This window comes from Serinus canaria, chromosome 2 (genome assembly GCF_022539315.1).
Source record: "Serinus canaria isolate serCan28SL12 chromosome 2, serCan2020, whole genome shotgun sequence".
NCBI lineage: Eukaryota > Metazoa > Chordata > Aves > Passeriformes > Fringillidae > Serinus > Serinus canaria.
The window spans coordinates 64,826,991-64,848,529 of NC_066315.1; the positions used below are offsets into that span (position 1 = coordinate 64,826,991).

The following is a 21,539-nucleotide window of genomic DNA, read 5'->3' on the forward strand; positions in this document are numbered from 1 at the left end:
AATAGCAGCCAGGCAAAGCCAACACTTGGCAGATTGATTTGAGCAGTAGTAGTTGAAAAAGATCATCTTCTGAGGATGAGTGAGAACAAAACAATTGCAAAGACACAAACAAAGCAGTGTTCAGCGCCTCCAAGAGCTGCATGTGAGAAAAATGCCTGCGAGAGGGATGGACGGAAAAGGTTCACAGAATCAATTAGGTTGGAAAAGGTCTCTGAGATCACTGAGTCCAAGCCTTGACTAAACACCACCATGTCAACTAGGCCATGGCACTAAGTGCCATGTCCAGCTGTTTCTTGAACATTTGCAGGGTTGGTGACTCAACCACTTCACTGGGCAGTGATTTCCAACACATTACCCACACTTTGCATGAAAAAATTCTTCCTTATATCCAACGTGAACACCCCCTGGACATCTTGAGGCTATGATCTCTTGTCCTGTTGCTGGCTGCCTGGGAGGAGAGACTAAACCCCACCTGGGTGCAACATCATGTCAGGGTAGAGTGTCAAATCCCCCACTAGCCTCTTTTTCTCCAGGCTAAACACCCCCAAGTTCCTCCAGTCTCCCTTCACAGGACTTGTGCTCCAGACCCATCACCAGCTCCATTGCCCTTCTCTGGACCTTCTCCAGCACGTCAAGGTCTTTCAGTGAGAGGCCCAGAAGGGGACACAGGTCTTGAGATGTGGTCTCACCAGTGTCCAATACAAGGAACAACTGCCCTGATCCTGCTGGCCACACTAGTGCTGATCCAGATCAGGATGCCATTGGTCCCGCTGGGCACACGCGGGCTCCTGTTCAGCCGCTGTCAACCTGTGCCCCCAGGTCCTTTTCCGCCGGGGAAAAGTGAAGGCGAGCAGCTTTGAAAAGGCAGGGCGGGGTCTTTGGGAGCAGGGCCGACAGCCCTCGCTCTGCGCGGGGCTCTGTCCCCGGCCATGGGCGGAGAGAAGCGGCGGAAGGCGCCGGGTCCGGTCTCGAACCCGCGGCCCCGCCTCCTCCCCTCCGCACCGCCCCCGGCGGCGCCACCACGGTCCGGGAGAGGGGGGGGGGGGCGGGGCCGGCTCGTGCCCGAGCGCTATGCAAATGAGGGCGGTGCTATGCAAATGAGCGCGTTAGGCTGGCGCGGCGGCGCGCGGCGGGGCGCGCAGAGCGCGCGGGGATGCGGCGGGGCGCGGAGGAGGCGCAGCCATGAAGTACAAGGTGAGCGCGGCGGGAGCGGAGCCGGCACCGCACCCCGCACCGCAGGCGGGCGCTGACAGCTCGGGGCTCCCCTCCGCACCTCCTCAAGGCCAGCCGTGTGCCCGCGGGGCGGCCACGTCTGCCTTCTGCCCTCCGCTGCGCTATCTCCAGGCGCAGAGCCCCGGGAAGGTGTCCGCGCGGAGTGGGAAACGAGGGGGCAGCGAAGGGGACGGGCTGCGGAGACCCCCCGGGTGCTCTGTCGGTGTAGGCGGTGCGGGGAGAAGGAGATCCTCTCGCTTTTCCCGCTGGTGCCGGCCCTGGATAACGGGATGCGCCCGGCATCGCGGGAAAGGTGACGGGGCGGTGCGTGATGGCCAGGCGCGTTTGGGACAGGTACCCCCCGATCCTCCCCGGGAGCTCCTTCACCTCCTTCCAGGCGCTTGTGGATGTTTCCTTATCACGGTGCAATTTGTTTGATGGATCGCAAGCGAGGGCAAAGAAAAAAAACCCTAACACTTTTTAAAAATGGGTAGCCTATCCCCCGTATTAATTCCTATTATCCCTGCTTATTCAATAATCGCTTTTAGCGACCTTTTACCAGAGGGGGTGGTGGTTGGTTGGTTTATTGGGTTTTTTCCCAAAAGACACAAATGAGGAGCCTTTTGTCCTAATATTACTCAAAAACGTCTGGGCAAGGTACAGAATTGCCCACGAGGCATTAGATTACTGTACAGACATACCGTAAACTTGTGCGATTGGAAAAAAAGGGGGAGGGAAGGAAAAACTTTCCTTGCCCTGCCAAAAATAACTTCAGCGTCAATAAAAAGGTGATTTTGGAAATGTCACACGCTATATACTTACTTGGAGACTAAGTTCCTTTGAAAGTGAAGTCCATCTCTGTACTAAACTTAGGCAGCATGGTGTGAAAGAGTGCTGATGGAGTGGCAGTGTGTGTGAGAATTATGAGTGATGCCCAGGTAAATGTGCAGGGATTTTTATGCTCTTCTCTGCATCTCTGAGCTCAGGCCAAGTTTTCAGGGTCTCTCAAGCCAAACTTTGGGAAAGGTTAGAGTTAAGTTTCCAAAGCAACTGCCAGTTTCTCCATCTCATGGAAAGACAAGGCAAAAAGAAAGTGTGTTAGATGTGGGTTGACAAAGGTAATCCATGGCTTTCACAGTTTTGAGGTGGAGCTCATGTTTTATTTTTTTTTTTTAAATTGTGTCTCAAACAACTGACTGATTTGAAGTCTGAGATAAAATTCATCTCTTCTCTTCTATCTACTCCCCCTCTGATCAGTCCAGGTAGACTTTATACCTGCCTAGAGAAGGTGTTACTCTGAGCAGAAAACATCAGGCACTCGAGGGTAGAAGAGCAGTGTCACTGTTAGTCCAAAGCTCACAAACTGCTTTCAGGCTGCCCAGGGCCAAGGAACACTTGTATCCCAATAGCAAATGGTCCTGCATGGTTATACAGCTTCCTGATTTCTTGTATGTAGGCCAGTGGCCCTGCAAGAAAAGGGACAGATAAGGTGGCTCAAAAGGGGGAAGTCTTCCCTGCTCTGTAATGTTTCCTTTGCCCTGTATTGTGGGAATGAGGATTTTGGATTTGGTTTGTGATTACGTAATTCTAGACAGAGAAGACTAGACAGAGAAAGAACAAGCCATTAAAAATAAATAAATAAAAAGAGGAGACTGAAGGGTTTGGCCTCAAAAACCTTCTTGCTGGATTACAGTGTTTACTTTCCCCGGGAAATGTGAAGTAGTTACACTGTTTAACTGGGACAAACATTCTTAGATCTATTTCTTATCCCTAGAGTAATGCACAAAGAAAATACCTGCACATTTGTTCTTTGTTCTTTCTGTATTTTCTCTCTTTCTTTTATCTTCCTATAGGAAAACTGGTTGGGTTTTTTTTTTGGTTTTTTTTGTTTTTTTTTTTTTTTTTTTTTTTTTTTTTTTTTTTTTTTTAATTGTACACATGAAATAAAGGAACAGAGAATCTAATGGCCTGCCTGGGGACATATCATCACTTCAGAGGAGGCTTAGCATCCAGGTGCAGATTTGGCTCTGTTTAACTGCTCCCAGTGTTATACTGGGGCCTGTCATTCCTTAATTTCATTGTGATAGTCTGTAATGCCTCATTTGAATAAATTATTGAAATGCTCATTATAGTTCAATTCAGAGTTTTAACAGTAGGACAGAACAGGAACTGATTCATGGATGAGACCCTGAATATGTCTCTCCATCAGTCATGACTTTGCTTTCAGTGTGACTAAACCCAAAGTCATTTCTGGTCTAGAAATCCTTTCTGCTATGCAGTCTATACATTTTTTATTCAGACATTTTCAAAACTTGTTCCCTCCCTCTCTTCCTTCATCTAAGCTTCTTTTATTGTCAGTTGCATTCTTCCATCTTAACACTCAAGTCTAAATGCTCTGAAAGGGAAAATCCCTGTGGATTTAAGCAAGTTCAGAATTTTACCTTAAATATGTCTCTACACCACTGTCTAGCTTTTGCACACTGTGAGAAATTCAGTGATTCTGTGACTATTTAAAGCAAAGAAAAATTTAACCCCAGGTCAGGTCCTGTTCTCCCATTCATGTACTCCTCAAAAGCCAGAGAACACAGAAGTTATTTTAACTGAGCTATGGAAAGATGGGAAAGGTTAAGCATAAGAAATACTTGTGTTTGTTTGGAGCACTTCCTAGTCCTGCTTGTCTAAAAGCTGCTTTCAGAAGCCAGTTCCTGTAGGGGTGCAGCTGCATGAGGGCAACACCTCAGTTCTTTGATGACAACAGATTGCTTTTGAGCTAAATCCCCATGTACAACAAAACTGCACCCCATCAAGTTCTCACAGGACTCTGTTCCAGTATTCTGTAATCCAGGAGGTAGGGTCAGCCTTTTCTGAAACCAAACACAGGCTATGACTCCAAGGATGGAGCAGTCACAGCTGCAGTGTCCTCTGTAGCAACAGAGATTCCAGTGGGTTTCCATGATGAGGGAGGGACATGGATGGGAGAGGGTGTATCTGGCCCCCAATTCCTACGCTCTTATCTCAGGCAATAAAAGTGCAACAGAAGCAAAAGGGAGAAGACATTATCATAACAAGGCGTTTGTAGCTTGGTGGCTGTTCACATGCAAGACAAAATAAGAAGGGGGAGGAAGGAAGAAAAGGGGACTTGTCTGTTTACTAAAACTTCCAAACAGTGAAAGAGGAGAGGAAAAAAACCCTGCATTCCTTACCTCATTTAAGCCAGAAGGAATGACGTAGATGTAAAGTATGAGGTCTTGATTATCTATTTTTAGATAATTTGTTGGGCAAGGAAGAAACCTAAATAGGGTTCGAAATGCCTGCCATTTGTGCTAAGGCACAGTCCTGTAATATATAGACTTGATTACAATGTCTGCACGCCAAGACAAACAAAATAGTGTCCCTGGGAAGAAATACAATATTCCCAACCAGAAGTGCTTGTGAAAAGCTGCTTGTAACCCTGGCAATGAAAGACTTTGAGTGTTGGGCCATGTAAAAGGAAAAGAACTGTCTGTACTTTATTAACCAAATCCTCTCTGTTTCATTTATTCCTCACTCCTCTTCGTTTCACTTTTTTTTTTTTTCAGTATCTCAGCAATCACAGGGTGGCAATCAAACTCAGAAGTAAATAGGAACTGTAAAGCCTCGTAAAATGCAGTAGGAGAGGAACAAACCGACAAGGGGAAAACCTGCCTAAGTTTGTGCTGTCTCTCTTACTGCCATGAGTTTAGAATGGAAGTTTCATGATTTTTCTCTCACCTGTGCACCTACAGGATGAGGTGGCTGAGGTCTAGCAGGGTCAGGCCTAAGTCAGCAGCAGCACCAGTGAGATGTAGCCAGGACTGTCCCCTTCATAAAGCTTGGAGGGCCACTGTCATTTTCAGCTTGTGGCTGTAGCCTCTGTGTGCCCTCCTTCCCCTCCCATACTGTAGATTTATATTTGTATACTTAATCGAGGTGAGTACCCCAGGGTAGCTGAGAAACTCAACACACAGTTGTGTGCACAATTGTGTCCACTTGCCCTACCAAAGTCTTGGCAGGAGAGCAGAGTGCTTCTAATTCTGTTCTGCAGATGGAGCTGCTGAGGCTTGGGCATGTTACAGTGCTTATTTCAGAGGAAGAATAAGAGCCATCACAAAGCATTGCAGCCAACAGCATACAGGTTTTTTACCTGATTTCTAAACTTGTATCTTTTTATGCTAACAGCTGCTCCTGAGTAAGGTAGCTGTGAATCTATTGAATCAGAAACTGGCAGCCTAATCTGTCTCTGTGCAGTAGCTCCTAGTGTTTGATGGGGAAGCAGAACTACCAAACGAAAAGCCTTTCTTATTTTTCAATCGTTCCAATTCAGTTTGATTCTAGATAGAGCAAGAGGCTTTAGATACTTGTCTGGGGCGGTTTTACTTTTGCTTTTAAGATCCTGCTAGAGGTTGCAGGTTGCACGTTAGACTATTACTTGGCCTAGAGGAATCTTGACTCAACTCTACTGATTCCAAACAGTGCCATACTATCAAAATACCTCATCCAGGGGGACCTATCAGATCAGAGAGCAGGAAAACTCTCAAATAATAAGACTTTATGGAAACCTCTTCTGCAAAGGAAAAATGAAAGCACATTTCAATGGTTATTATCTTAGGCTGCAGAACTCTGCTGTTTTGCAGAATACAGGCTAGAGATCAGAGAAGTCTCATGAAGTGTTATTGGGAACTTGCTAAATTGTTGGAGCACGGTTCCTAAGACTGCAGACAAACTCATCTTTGGAATCTTACCATCTCAAGCCCAGCAACACGTGGGGTTGGAAGACTATACTTGCACTGATACCTGATACCTATCCCTGAACCCCTGTGTGTGGTGTCTGAGGAGAAATTTGTATTAGTGTATTGCCTGTGCTCCACTCTAAGTACCAGAGTAATTGCAGCAAGGCCAGGTGCATCTAGTGCATACAGAAAAGTAGAAAACCAGAAAACCAGGAGCATGGAGCTTCCTACTTGTCATATTGCTGTTGTCAAAGGTGTTAAGGGCATGGGAGTGCCTTTTTGCACACAATAGATGTGCTTAGGTCACTTAAGGGCCAATGTGAAGTCACTTCTGCCTTGCTTATTTTATTTTATTTGGACTAAGTTATTACAGCATTTAAGTACTTAAATCCCATTCATACCAGCAGCAATTAGGAACCCACCTGTCTCCCAGGGTCCAGAGTTTAATTCCATTTTTAAAGCAGCATGAGTGCTTTAGAGGAGTGTGCACAGTCTCAGCCTTGGCTGCAGCACTTGTGGAGGACCCTTATCTTGCACTGTTCCCATTTCTGGCTGCACTTGACGGAGACAAGTAGCTGAACTTCATAGGACAATAAAGTCCACATGCCTCTGTAGGAAACCACTTTCAGTGACATTTGGAATCACAAATGCATAAGTCACTTTTCAAGAGGCTTCTTTACATAATAGATGCTCTCTGAGCATCCATGAAAGCAGTGGACATCTCCTGTTAGAGCAGCACTCTGGGCCCTGAAAGGTGCTTTATGCCAAGCCTTCAGTGGTCTTGATCAGACACTCCTCTGGGACTGTACTATGAAAATAGCATTTATGGCAGGTATTGAGCAATGTTTATTGAGTCAGGCTACTGCTAAGTAAAGCTGCATGTAGAGGTACTTCTGCCTGTAAATGGCTGCAGCTCTCAGCATCAGTGAAGCTGGGTCACTTTACAGCAGCTCAGAGTTCAGCCTCTGCATATTATTGCCTGATTATCACAGCCTGCACTTGGCAAGTGCCCATTTTCTTTTGCCTTTTGGTCTAGACATTACAGTAGTGGAAACTGTCTTAATTTTAAGGAGCTCATTTTTCCACAGCAGATTTGGACGTAGTTTGTGTTTGACATGAAACAGGGCTGCTAAAGCTATAGTTCACACTCCTAGAAACACAAGTGCATAGCATGAAAAAATTGTATATTTTTTTTTTGTCTATAGGGATGAGGCAAATTCTCGCCTTTCTATTTTTGTGTTGGTTTTGAAAACACTTTCTTCACAATCAGAGTGGATCAGCTTGCCAGAAAAGGAAGAGTAGTAAGAATGGGTTTGCTCTACAGGAATGCAAGTCAGCCCATCAGAAGCCCTTTCTTAAGCAGGCCTCATCGACAGCAAGGTTGAAAATTTTAGCAATAGCAATACCATAAATGACTTGGTAACAACAAGTCTTAGAAAATTCTGAAGGAGCCTAGGAGTAATTCTCAGTTCTTCCAGCGAATGACCTGCTTAGCTGCAGACAGAGAGAGGAAGATACAGACCATTAAAAAATCAATAATTCTCTTTTTAAAAAAAATTTCTGATCCAAAGGGTTAAGTACAAGACAACCAGAGCTGTGCACTCTGTTTAAGATACAGCTAGTAGTAGGCAGGGTCATGAATACCCTTGTCCTGTGGACTTTACATCCACTTAAAATGCTTAGGGTAATAAACCAATTTTTACTGCTACAGAAGGGTGTATTTTCAAGCAGATATCTTCTTTTGTTTTCTGTCTCTCTTTTTATACTGCTTTATTTTATTTGCAGCCCAGGAACTGCCCAAACCAATCTCTCACATGATCAAGATCTTACATGATGAAGCTGAAGTTCTGGTTCAGCCTGAGATTGAGCAGAGTGACCAGAGCTCCTTAAAACTCACCTGCACCTTCACCATCCCTCTTCTCTGGGGTTACACTTACCCAGAAAATGTCAGCTTGCCAAAACTGAGCTGTTCTGGGAGGCTTGTTGACTTCTGGCCACTGCCCTGTAGGATGGAGATGACTCTTACTGGACCTGGCAAAAATCAGCTGCCAGCCAGGCTTGGCTCCCCTGGGATTCTCATTCACAGGCAAGGTGCTACTTGTCCCACCAGCCTGCTGAGGGCTGGAAAGAGCCTGGAAAGAGGAGTTCCTGAGCTTGTTGTTCTTCAGTTAGCTGGAATCCCAGGGCATCCCAAATTGTAGCTGCTGTGTAGTATCCCAGATGATGACACTAAATTGACAGAGTAGGATGGCTTTCCCTTCTAATGAATTTTTTTTTGAGAGAGACTTGGGGGAAGGAGAGCATGTCCTAGTTCATCTAGGTTCTAGACTTTAAAAAAATAAATTTAAAAAGCATACTTTTCAAAGCTGAAGCCATCAAGCGAGTAAGTTGGTGGCAATGCTGAGGTCCTTTGTCTACATAGCTATGGTTTCTTGGCAATTAAGTTGTAATTGTTTCCCCAGAGCCGCAGAAGGAAGGGTTAATTTTGGAAGAAGGATTTGGTTTTTTTTGGTTTTTTTTTTTTTTTAAGGAAACTTTGTCTGGGAGAAGACTGCTCTCAAATGCCAGAAAATGGAAAACTGAGAACTCAAAACACACGTTTTGGGATTCTTTCTTTCCATACTTTTTTTCCTCCCCCTTCTGCTCTGCTCCTTCAATTCTTTAGCATTTAACATCCGATCTCCTTTCATTAAGTTTTTAATTGCTTGCCTGAGGGAAAGAGGTTAAGTTTTACATCTGCTTTTTGATTCTGATGTACTGTGGTTTAATCACAGTGAGATCATATTTACTCTAAGGGTATTGTTTGCATGCTTGACTTTTTTTTTTTTCCTCTCTCCCTATTGATGTCACAAAAGGCACACAGCCCTCAGACAGATTTGAAAAGGCCTTTTAAAGTCATGGAACGAGATCACACCCTTCCTTGGGTGGGGGGAAAGGAAACCGGTTACGAGGGTGAAACATATACAGAAAGCTTAGTGAGTTAGGTGTGGTGGAATTTCCCAAAATATTAATAGATCTTGAAGGTAAGTCAGGGGATGTGGTTTGTATTCCCAGAAAGAGCAAAGAGAATGCAGTTCCGGCACTCCTGTAAAACCCCAGAGCTCAGGGGGAATAAGAGGAATACGTGATGAGCGGATCAGCGCTCTGCCCCACTGTAGATGTTCGTGTCGCACGCCGTGGGTGCCGCCTGTGATGGCAGCAGCGCAGAGTGGCTGCTGTGCCAGCCCAGTAGCGCCGTGCTGGGTGCCGGGCTGTTGTCCCGGGCTGTTGTCCCGGGCTGTTGTCCCGAAGGAGCATTGTCCCGGCCGTGTCCCCTGCCCGCCGAGCCGGGACCGCCGCGTCCCGCGGGCTGCGCGCACGGCGCTGCCGCCCGGGAAAGGGAGCGCCCGGCTCCCCTGAGCTCCTCCTGCTCTGCGCCATCCACGGGCGGGTTGGGATGCGGTACAGCCCTGGCGGCATCAGAAACGCCTTATTTAACACCTAGGATATTATGTTTCTGTGATTACCTTTGTAATGCCTCTCACCCTCTCTAATTGAAATAAAACTGGGCAAGCCAATAAATCAAAATTCAGTCAACAGATGAAAGAATATCGTCTGAGCAAACAGAGACAGCCTGGGTTGTTTTTTTTTTTTCCTTCTTGCCAATGTAGGATTATAATTTTGTTGCTCTCAGTAGATACAGAGCCAGAAATCTTTCTTTTCAACTCACTTTTCCATCGGGAAACATCAGGCATGGCAAAAAGCTGATGCACTCAGTGCAGAATTGTGAAGTATTTTATTCACACAGGCTGGAGCACCAGTTAGGACCTTTGTTCTAGCCTTCATTTTCCCATTTTTCCTTCTTTACTTCCCCCATACCCACTTTTTCTAGCCTCTTAATTCCTTCTTTCATAGATGTTCATTTGGATTCCCTCCCAAGCTGCAGGTTCACTGCTGTGCCTCAGCCTTGCAAACTACTTTGCCAACCACCTACCAAAAAAAAAAAAAATGGATACGCAAATATCTCCTATTTTCTTAAAATTAAGCAGTTGTGGCGCAGCAAAAAGGGTTCTCAGACCAGAGCACTATCAGTCTCTCACATGCTTCTGTCACATTTGAATCCCAGTCTTGGGTGAACCAATGGGCCACATCAGCATCTTGGGCAGGAGTGTGAAGTGCCTGAGCCCTACTTGGTCTGCTCACTGCTTGCCCACCCTGCTTGGTGAAGTATTGTGTCTGCAAAAACTAGCAGGGAATATTCCAAAGCATGACAGCCATAGTGCCAGCTTTAGCCTAGCCAAGTGTGGTCCTGTAAGAAAGGGAACATTCCCATTTTTCCTCCTTAACTTTCTGTATAACTTGTCTCACTATCAAAAAAAAAAAAAAAAAAAAAGTCCCAGCCAGGGCAAACTCTGAAAATCAGGCCTCTCAGGCAGATAGAGGGGCTGGGACAACTTGGTGGACCACTGAAATAAGGCACTTGCCTCTCTGCCCTGCAGAAAGACGGTTTTCAGCATCTCAACCTCCAGGCAGCTTGGTCTATTTTATCCTGACTAACAGCCTGTGATCCAGAGATGCACAGGACCAGAGAGTAAGGATACTTAGGGTGGATAAAGACCTCTCCTCCTTATGGCTCTGCTGAATCTGTTGGCTCACAGCTCTCTCATTACCTGTGAGGCCAGTCTTCCAAATCTATGCATGGAAAACTGCCTTAATTTCCATCCAGCAGGACTTGAAATTGTTTGGGTGAGCAGTGCTTGACCAGAGAAGCATCTTCGCTAAACCAAAAACTTGTGGGTTTTGGTGTTAGAAAGCAAGAGAGTGCCTCAAAAGCAGAACTGTGGGCTTTGCCTGAGGAGTGAACTGAAGCATTACCGTGGAGAGCATTTGCAACTGGGCTCCTTATTTTGTCATTAGCTGGGAGAGCCAAGGGAGCTGAGAGTTCCAGAGCCAGGCTCAGGCTGGGTGCTCGGGGCCTTTCCCCTGCTGCAGCTGCAGTAGCTGTGACACCCTGCTAGTGCAGAGGCTCTTTGATACGTGCTGTGGTAGCACTTCCTGCCTCTCTGCAGAGCTGTAGGCTTCATCTTGAGCTAAAGAGCAAAAGCCTGCACACAGCTTGTTGCTGGCAATGAGTTGTTTCAGGGCTGCACATGGATGGGGGCTGTTTTGGCCAAGTGTTGCCATTTCATAGTCCATTCCCCATGTCACTGCCCACAGGGACCTGCCCAGGAACGTACCAGGGCAGCTGTGTATCAGGCACTGCCTCTGCTGTTCACACTGCCTTCTTCCAGGTTTGAGCAGACCAGCAAAAGACATTTTTCAAAGCTGAATGTTTTATTCAGTGACCTCTGTCAACTTCTGTTAGGTAGCCTTTGTGATAGGTTGCTTGTTCTAGATAGACCTGTTACCTGCTGCGCCTCAAGAGTTGCTTTCCTTGCCAACACAGCACAATGAATGCTTTATTTCAGGGGCAGTGACAGTGAGAAATAGAAAAGGAGATGGGAGCTGAAGAGAATCAAAGTTAAACTGTCCAATGACTCTTGCACTGAAACCCTTCTGCCAGAAGGCACAATAGCGCTAAAATTTTCTTCTCTTCTAACCAGTCCTGCTTGTATCTCAGAATAAAACTCACTTTTTACAGGGTTTTCAGAATGATCCTTTTATCTCACAGGCAGATCATTACTGTTGGCCCTAATGCAGCCCTACAAGGGTATGCAAATGCTTAAGCTTACTTTGGAATAGCAGTCATTCATTTTTAAGAAATCTAAAAGATGGGGATCTGTATCAACCATATTATGAGATGGATAACTAAAAGTCATCCAACCAAAATTAAGCTACTGGTTTGTTCACAGACATTGCCCCCGCCTTTCCTTCCTTTGTTCCTCCCTTCCTACTCCCAAGCTAAACATAGGAGAGAAGCTGTTTCTCATTTAAAGAAACAGTTTGCCCAATAATAGAAAAAAGGGGTCCCACCCTCTTTCAGTGAAGAGCAGAGGCAGTTTTCCCAGTCCTGTTTGCACATAAACTCTACACACAGGAAGCAATATTATAAAGCAAGACAAAGCCGAACCAAACAATGCTCCTCAGCAGCCAAGCACAGAGCGGGGATCAGTATCCTCCTATTGCACCTCTGAGGGATGCAGCAGGAATCCCTTGAGCTTATGGTTGGTTGAACCTTTTCCTGGAGCATTCATTCATTGTGGAGCTGGCTGAGAGGAGTCCAGTGGGCAGCCCTGTGCTGGGAGCTTGGCACCGCCTCGCTGGGCCCTTAAAGAGACCATTGTGTTTAATCTCCTAGCATGTCATTTGTTATTCCTGCCTTTGCTGCCATGGCTCTGGGCACCTCACACACTCTCCTTACCCACGTCACTGGATGTGTTTACGCTAACAGAAGTTGTAGATGTTTCCACTCCTCTCTTTAACTCTTGCCTCTTCCCTCTTCTGCCACTTAGCTTCATCAACAAACACCCGCTTCATCCTGCAGACTGTGAATTACAGAATTCTGTCACTTCTCCTCACTGCAGAGAAGGACAGCCAAAACAGGTCCTGATCTTCAAAGTATTTTCATGTGTCTTCATCCAGCTGCAGATGCATCAGCCACCAATTGCAACAGGCTATGGAGAGAGTAGACACCTTTGACAGTTCTGTAATAGACCTCATTTATACAGCTGAATTTGGCATGTAGTTCCTTCAAGATTTGAGAAGAAAAATACTTTACAGAGTCTTACCTTGTTTAGTTTGGGTTCTGCAAGTAGAACAGCTGACAGTTTTCAGAGCAGCATTTCTTGCTTACTGGGTCATGCATCCTAGGTGCAAAAGAAAGAAAAATCTAAGGTGTGCAGAGAATACAAATTGAACCTTTCCAGCTTTTATCTGATGGACTCTGAATGGCATTAAAGGAAACCTCAGACAGAAGTTTCAAATCCCAGATTCACTTTACCTAGAGGGAGCTTGAAAGCTTTACTTTTGTCTCAACCAATGTAGAAAGTTGGGACCAGGGACACTGTAATCTGCATTTGATCTTGAGAGTATCCATTTCAGTTCCCTTACTTTTAGACAGTTTCTTACAGAGTCAGCAGAGTCTGCTGAGCCTTTTCCTGCAGTATGTTCCAGCTAAAATCCCCAGGCAGCAGTCATTAGGGTCAGGCTCCCTTTCACTTTGACCTGCTGACAACTGAGATAGCACTTTGCTAAACAGAAGACTGTAAAACTTCCGGTTTTCAGTGATTTTACATAAGATGCTTTCTACTGCACTCATGAGCCCAAGCTTAAGAGGAATTTAAGCTTCTTGAGAACAAATGTGGGGTTTTTTTTGTTTTGCTTGCACAGAGCATTAACACCATGGGGGCCTGACCCTGGCTTCAGCTTCCAGACATCCCAGTATTGCTAGCAAGGCTTGACACAGAAGCTGAGCTGTCTTTCCAATCAACCATTAGCTGTAGAGAGGCACTCCTTACTTGAAGTAGGGCTGTCACAACACAGGGAGCTCAGGAGAATGGAGCTGCTGCACAGAGACCACAGATACTTCTGGATTTTGAGGAGGGCACCACTGCTCCTGTCATGTAGTTAATTTAACTGGACCAAAGGAGAGCAACAGACACTTCCACTATGAGTCTTATTAAACTAAGCTGGTAGCTGCCAGTATCTGCATTTTATGAAATGCAGCTGATTTCTATAACAAAATTTTTTTCCCTTTCTAGCATCAGGTAACTTTTCCCCAGCCTTTACAGAACTTGATTTTGTAGCTCTGCATCTGTTGCCCTCCCTTTTTTTTTTTTTTCTTTTTTATTGGGAATATAAAGGGACTTCTGTGCAACTTACTAGTTGTGAAAACAAGTTCCAAGACAATTTTCTCCTTGCCCTTTCTCTGTTGCTGATTTCTCTAGGAAATAGCCAAGTTTTTTTTAGCATTTAGTGATACAAAAAGGTCACTGCTGTGCTTTTGTCTTCTCATATCAGATCTTAGTGCTTACTTGGTGCCAGTTCTCAGACAGTTGAGTGGACAGATCCATGCCTCTTCAGAGCAAGTCCAGTTAATTTTGTGGAACTGTCCCCACTCTCTGAGCGGATGAGACCAATGAGAAGGAATATTGATGTATGGGATACAGGGCCCACAGGATCAAAAAAGTTAGTCAGATTTGTCAAATCTTTGCAGATAAGGCCCACAGGTGTTGAAAGATGTCTTTGATCAGAACTTCGTTCCCGTGTGTTGAAAAGTAGATACTACCATCGTGATCACCACAGCAGGTTAAAGGTACCTCTGTGGTTTCCAAAAGCTTTCTTTCTGTGGTCACAATTGCATTTTTCTCAGGGCTGATTCTGCTGACTCGTGAAAGTGACTGTCACACTGTTTCTGAAGTTCACACTAAGCAGTCCTGTGAAGGAAGACTGAAGTCAGGGAAAACACAGAAGGTTTGCTTAGCAGGAGCAGCGCCTTTGCTGCTGGCACCAAGCAACAGGCTTAGTGTTTCTGGTCCCAGTGCTTATTTGGAGGAATATTTTTCCTGCTTCACTGCTCCATCAGTGACTGGTGCTGGTGGCATGGTTCTGGGCTATTTAAAAGGCCTTGGGGAAATGGCTGTGGAACAAGTGGCAACCAATTAGTATAATTCACATAGTGGTGCCTGAGTTAACACCAACAATGAGAATCTGAAACTGTTTGCAGCAAAGAAGTTCCTGAAGCACATCCAGAAAGTGTTAACATGCTGCATGCCAGGTGGTGAGAAGGTCACTGGGACAGAGATAATGAGCAGCTAGAAAAAAAATTCACATGGGAACTTTTATCTGCTCTAATTCTACCACCATTTCAGCTTTGTTCTGAGAATTGCTTTGCTGCAGAAGCTAATCAAGCTTTTCAAATATCTTTAAACACCAAAGTATAGAAGAATACACATTTATCATTGATTTAGCCTGCTTGGTTAGTGCATCCCCCACCCAGCTGCAATCTTCCTCCTTTAAACAACTCCTCTGTGAAAGTCTTCTTTAAGCTGCACAGGCTCTGGTCCCATTAGTAGATTTCCCCTGTGAAAGACATGCTAGAAAGAAATGTGGAAAGATAAGAGATTGACTTGAATTTTCAGATTAGGCAGGGGCTTTTGTTTTCTGAGCTTCAGACTCCACTAAGCAGCCTGGTTGACACAGCAAGACCACAGAGGTAGTGCTTAAGAAGAGACCACTGGTTTTGACTGTGCTTAGTTTTGCAGTCCTGCCAAGGCATGGACAAAAATTGCTCCCTGCTTTATCTATATTGGGATATCTTAGTGTTGCTGACTGATGAGCTGAGTAGATGTAGATCAGAGGGAATGGTGGGGCCCAGTGCTGCTGTTTACATGGGAGTTCAGAATGGCAATGCTGCTTTTCCAAGCCAAAGTTTAATTTATACCAACCTCACTAATGATGCTGATGAAAGGTAAAGCCAGTGTTTCTCATACATTTGAAAGCTGATCTCCCATTCAGGGAAGAGGAAGCTGATCTCCTGCACCCCATTTCAACACTGCATGTCTTGGGAAATGCAGGTTCACCTACCTTTTATGTGATACCTGAGCTTATCCCCTTTCCATCCACCAGTCAGCCCTGCACACAACCTGCTACACTGAGCAAGGACAAACTAAAGTCTCTGTCTTGAGGAAGCACAGGAATGATGGGAAAACATCAGTGTGTCAACGGGGAAAGATAAAACAAGTGAGGGATGATTAAAAGGAAAAGTTCTGATATGTCCAAGGAGGAGGATAAATATGACAGACAAAAACACTAAACTGTACTTGACACTATTCCTTTGACATAGAAAAGATAAATCTTTAAGGCAGCTGCATATCCTTTTTGGTGGATTAGCACCATTTCAGTTTGTGTACTACATCCAAATATTTCAGCTTGAACACTTCAGATCCAGGGCTCTGTGTATTTTTCCAAGTGCTTACAATCAGATTATAACCATCTTCACTGAAAGTCAGGCAGTCATGGAGCAATTGTTTCCAATATGTCTGGAAATATCACCAGAGCCAAGAAATTAAATCTTCATGGCCTTTTTGAGGGGTCCAAGAATGTTAGTGCAGACAGCCTGCCTACTTTCCATTGAATACCTTGGCCAGTTACTCAGAACTGGATGTGCCATAGAGGCCTGCAAAGAAAGAGGAAAGGGAGGTGTTTCCATCTGGGAGAGGAGGTGGTACTTATTAGTAACACATCACAGCCAACAATCTTACATCAACTCAGAGCTGGCTTAAAACTGCATAGCAGGAGTACTGCTGGGAGTAGAACCCCAGCAAGAGAGAAGTCAGGGTAAGCTGTAGATCCTGCCTGGAACTCTGGGCAAATGCTTGGGGGTAGAGCTGTGTGAAGTTCCTTGTGTTAATGGTATTGCTCCACTTGACATAATCAAGCAAAGTGCATCTAAGAGTGCTTCAGCTATGCTGACAGGAGTCAAAGACGCTCCTTGGCTGCCCTAAGACTCCCCTTAAGTTGCACACAGAGGCTCTTTGTGGTGCTGGTTGATGCCTACATTCTTACATTCTTTTAGATGGGCACTGCTTTCCTCATGGCTCGGGCATGACCCCGCCTGGGGTCACCGGGCACATTATTTTTTAGAATTATAGTTTTCTTTTGAGCATCTTTCTACGGAAGGTGGACCTCAGAGGAACCATGTTCTTTGAAGTTGTTTTGGAGGAGGTTTTTTTTGTGATGGTGGTTTTGAGGCAGCAGGGGAAGAAGAGTTTTATCTATTAAACTACTGCTATGCTGTGCCCCTGAAGAAGTTTGCAGAGAGTGAGAAGGCACAAAGCTACATGCAAGGATGAGCATCGCAGCTCAAAACCTGTGATGTTTTGTCAGCTCGTATTTTAGATAGCTTTTCTTACCAGGTGGTCTACAGATCCATCACTTTTAAGGCCACCTGCAGGTGTCAGCTAAAAAAAGCCAGGCCACTGTCTTTACACTAAATGGGATCTGCACCTCTGTGGAAAGTCTTTTGGGACCCCACAAATGTAAAACTGTTTGGGAAAAATGACTCTGGATTACTCACTCCTTGTGAGTCTTGTTCAGGTTTATTTTTAATGGCTGCTAGCTGGCTGTAGCAGTACACAGAGCACATTTGTAGGGAAATCAGTGTCAAGAGATGAAGGTACAAGCCCCTCATTCACAGGAAGAGCACCTCAGTGCCAGGAGCAGAACTCTCCTGACTTTCTGTCTGTTCAGGTGACTGGGCCGTATAAAGAGTTTCTATCTGACCCACTGTTGCTGGAAAATTTCTCACTGGCAGTGTTGCTAGTGCATATGCCTCTCATTTTCCCAGCTTGGGACAGAGGAATCCTGTGCTCTATGGTTTTCCATGTTTTTTGATTTCCTGCACACTTCTTTTTTCAAATTCAATTCTTATTTCCTATCACTTAGAATGTACTTGAAGATACAGAAAAATTCTGGCTTGTTTGTTGACTTGTTATTCTTGCCTTCGTTTCTCCACAGAATCTTATGGCAAGGGCCCTGTACGACAATGTCCCCGAGTGTGCGGAAGAGCTGGCCTTCCGCAAGGGAGACATCCTGACGGTGATAGAGCAGAACACCGAGGGGCTGGAAGGATGGTGGCTCTGCTCCCTGCACGGCCGGCAAGGCATCGTCCCAGGCAACCGCGTGAAGCTCCTGATCGGTGCCGTGGTACAGGACAGCCCTCCTGGCCAGGATATGCCCAGCTCAGGATTGATGAATCAGCCCTTCAACCACCAAAAGATCTACCAAGTGCCGAGCTCACACCCCTCGGCACGGGACCCTGTCTACCAAGTGCCTCCTTCCCACCAGAATCAGGGAATTTACCAGATACCCACCGGTCACGGTCTGGTGGGACAAGATATTTACCAGGTGCCACCCTCCATGCAGAGGTGTATTGATGGTCCAGCTGTGACTAACAAGGTGTGTGCATTTGCTTTTACTTCATAGCTCCAAAGCAGCTCACTTGTGCTGAGAGAAGTATGGGATTCGGGTTCCTCCCAGGCTGAAGCACATTTGGCCTGTGGCACTCTCACACTGTATGTTCAAAAGAGCTGCTGCAGCAAGATGAACTCTCCCACTTATTAATGAACAGTTACATCATCTACCCAAGTAATTTTTGTTTAATTAAAAATTATATCCTGTCTTGCTGGAGCAGTCCCAGTGGGTCTAAACTACAAAGAGGAATCAGTGATTGATGTGACAAGGGCCATACTTGTAAGAGTGAGGAAACAAGAGGATGATGATAATGAGGGATGTTTTAATACTAAACCTCAGCCTTTTAAGAGTGCACTTGATGTTTATCTACACTTAAATTTCTTGGTTGAAAGTGAGAGCTGCAGCAGCTCCATGATGCAGCCATTACTGCATTATTGCATTTTGCAAGGGTCCCCCCTTATTCCTGCTGTTCTTAAGTTCTCCCCATCTTCTGCCACTCCCTCATTTTACCTTCACAGGATACCTGCCAGGTACCCTGGTGACTGAAAAGGATTAATGAAGATACTCAAGGAAGGAAGTATTACAAAGCCAAAAAGAAATTCTTTCAGTCCTCCATTCCCAGCTCAACAGCTCCAGATACCAGCATCCTCCTTACCTTTAGAGCTTAAAGCACAGCATTAATATCCAATTTACGTCAGCAGATGATGGCTCTCTCAGGAAGTTCTTTACTGGTTTAAACTTTCATCTAATTTATTTTGGCAAGATTTTCTGTTTTGTGTTTTTCCCCCACATCATCCACAAGTCAGCCTTTTTCATATCAGGCCTTTGGAAGACATCTTCTAATGCTTTTATTTCCTTGTTATAATTTCATTTTCCTTGATAAGAATAAATGGATTTTTTGTCTTCTGAGCAAGAGAGAAAGATCTGTGAAACTACTCCAAGTCAATTTATAAAGAGGTTTGCTTGCTCAGCTTTTCCATAGTTATGCTTTATAGGCTGTGCAGGAAGATAATGCAAGAAAATTGCACTTGCTGCACAGGCAGAGATAGGAGCTTTGTTGGAGCAATTACATGAGTTTTCTTGATAACTCCCATGTATTTTCTCTCATTTCCTTCTTTCCATATAGACTACATACACTGAAATCTTTTCCAGGATATGCTTTGCCTATCCACAGTGGATACCCTCCGAGGGAGTTAGTGAACACCGGTAAATAGTCTGTGGATGGGGCAGCAGAGAATAGATCTCATTTTAGGGTATGGCTGCAGGAAACGTTTTACAGCACTGTTCAGAGATGCCTCAGCTATCCAGCTTGGACACAGGAGATGCACCATGCAGCAGATCTGCACTAAAAGTCTGTAGAAAAGCCCAAGGAATTAGTTTGGAATGAGTACTATGTGCCTTCATTTTAGTACCTGACTTGCCTAAATGCTATTAGGATAGTTTGCTTAGCATAATTAATGTGTGTTTCTACTCCACACAGAAAGAATTTTCCAACTGATAAGAGGTTTCTTTTCCCTCCTCCCACCCTCTCCAGCTCCAGTGAAAATAACAGGACATTTTGCATAAACCTGTTGGCTGCTAGGGCTGTATTAAAACCCTTGAAACACTAAGAGACTGAAATCTTTGTTTTAGTCTAAGTGTGAAGTTCCTGTTGAGATACAAAAATCAGAAGCTGTGAAGCACCTGTTTTCTCCAAGTTTCTGCTGAGAAATTTTTCCAGCAACCTTGATTATGAATTTTTCTGAATTCAAGTCACCTTTAGAAAGTTATCTGTTTGTCAGAGTTGTGACTTGTTTTCATTTAATTCCTTGCAACCCATGAAAGTCCAGCTATGCTGCTCTCTGTAAAAGAACTAAACATACACATTTAAAAAGCATTTGATCCTCAGTCAAAGTAAATGCCAACCTGCTTAGCCCTAGCCAATATTTGCTTCTTGCTTTAGTCCTGATTTAAATTTATTTAGCCCAAGAGTCCTTAGTCTCAGTATTCATTGTGTTATTAGTGACTGGCAAACCTCATGGCAGCATCCTGCTTTGACCAGAGGTAGATATGTCTCTTGCTCCTTGGGATTGCTCAGTTCCACACTAAGAGGAACCCATTGGGATTGAATCCATGACAGGCAAGAGACAACCTACTAGGGAAGGTGATGTTTGAGGTAAAACTGCTCCATTCTGTGTCATCCCAGTCCTGCTAAGCTGCTTTTTTACAGCTACAGCTGCAACTCTGCTAATGCCTTTGTGAAAGAAAAGCCTAATTAAAGGGAAGCATTTTAGCACTTGTCTCCTTTGTATGAGGAAACAGTCTGCCCTCTAAATCCTCCTCCTCTAGGGATCAGTAAAAACAATCCTTAATATTGAGAAAAGCCGGTCATCTTGAAGGTTTGATTTGGGGTCTCTTTGCTTTGTCTTCCAGACTGAATAATATCTTTTCTCAGACTTGTGATGCCTGCTTCAAAGGCTTAAATGAGCCACTCTGCCTCCTTCCATCAGCAGAACCAGCTGGTCAGCAAGCTGTGTGTTTTGGTAGCTGTAAGGACCTTGAGGGGTTTTGCTGTAAGTTCTTGCTGTACTCTTCTCCCTTCCCACAGCAGGAGCTGGAGAAGAAACCTGTGTCCTCTGGACACCATTCTAAGCAAGACCAGCAGCACTTTCTGTGCCATCCCTTTCTGCACGTGTCTGCTTGTTTCTCTTGTGCAAACGTGTGGCTTGGCTGCCATACAGGTTTTGCAGGCAGGGCTTAGGAGCTGCTGTCAGGCAGGAATTGTCTAGCCTGGAGCAGCAGTAAATCAACAGCAGGCATGTTATTAAGCTGTGCTGAGGTAACCCATCTCCTAAGCCAGCTAGGCAGAGCGAGTCAAAAAGGAGTCCTGAGGCAGGTAATTACAGTGATTAATTGATTCTGGCCAAACTGGTTGCTGACAACAGAGCTGTATTGGCTCCCTCTATCAAATAAAAATAGCACCTTCTAGAACTCACTCTACCAATGGCAGAGACAAGGAGCTTTAAAATTAGCCTTGGTTAGCCCCAGGCTTTTGCAGCTCTGCTGCAAGTTCAGTCACAAAGCAGCTCCACCCCAAAGTGTGAAGAGCATCTGAGGAGTGTAAAGAGGTGGAAGCTGTGTCTTAGAATTTATTCCCTCTTTCTGTGCTCTACAGAGAGAAATTACTCTCTTTTGCTGCAGCCAGCAAAGAGAAAGAACCTTCAGACAAATCTGACATTCAGGAAACCTGGATTTCATCCTTGTCTCAGAATTCTGCATGGTCTTGAGTGGTGCTTTTGCATCTCATCTGCAAAATATGTGGGTTAATTATGAAGGAACTCATTCTGTACAGACTGCTTTGAGAATATCCTTTGGGAAAGGTGCCAACAGAGCAGCAAGATCCTTTGCATCTGATTAATCATTAGTGATTAATCATTAGTTCACACCTAAGCTGTGAAGTAGGGAAAGCTCCACATGAAAAGTCATTGCCATAATTTAAACACTCATTTTCTGGTTCAGTGTTTCCTCTAGCTGCTCTGTTGTGCTGTCCCTGCCATCCTGAAAATAGCATTGGCCAAAAAAATTAAGGGCATTATTTCCTTGTTGGGAAACAGCTTCCTGTAGGAACCAATAGCTGTCAGGAGAACTGTTGGTCAAGGAAACTCCACACAAAACAGAATGAGGCTGATGTTTGTCCGGGAAAGGGAC

At 44.9% G+C, this 21,539-nt stretch overlaps 1 protein-coding gene across 1 annotated transcript in view; it reads left to right on the top strand.

Annotated features, from left to right (window-relative positions):
• Positions 1–1,122: 1,122 nt before the first annotated feature.
• Positions 1,123–21,539, top strand: part of NEDD9 (neural precursor cell expressed, developmentally down-regulated 9) — a 37,645-nt gene continuing 17,228 nt past the window's right edge. Inside the window, exons 1-2 of the mRNA XM_030236958.2 lie at positions 1,123–1,194; positions 17,397–17,837. Of these exons, the coding sequence (XP_030092818.1) occupies positions 1,183–1,194; positions 17,397–17,837 (453 nt within the window). The 5' untranslated portion in view covers positions 1,123–1,182. The remainder of the gene's footprint in view (positions 1,195–17,396; positions 17,838–21,539) is intronic.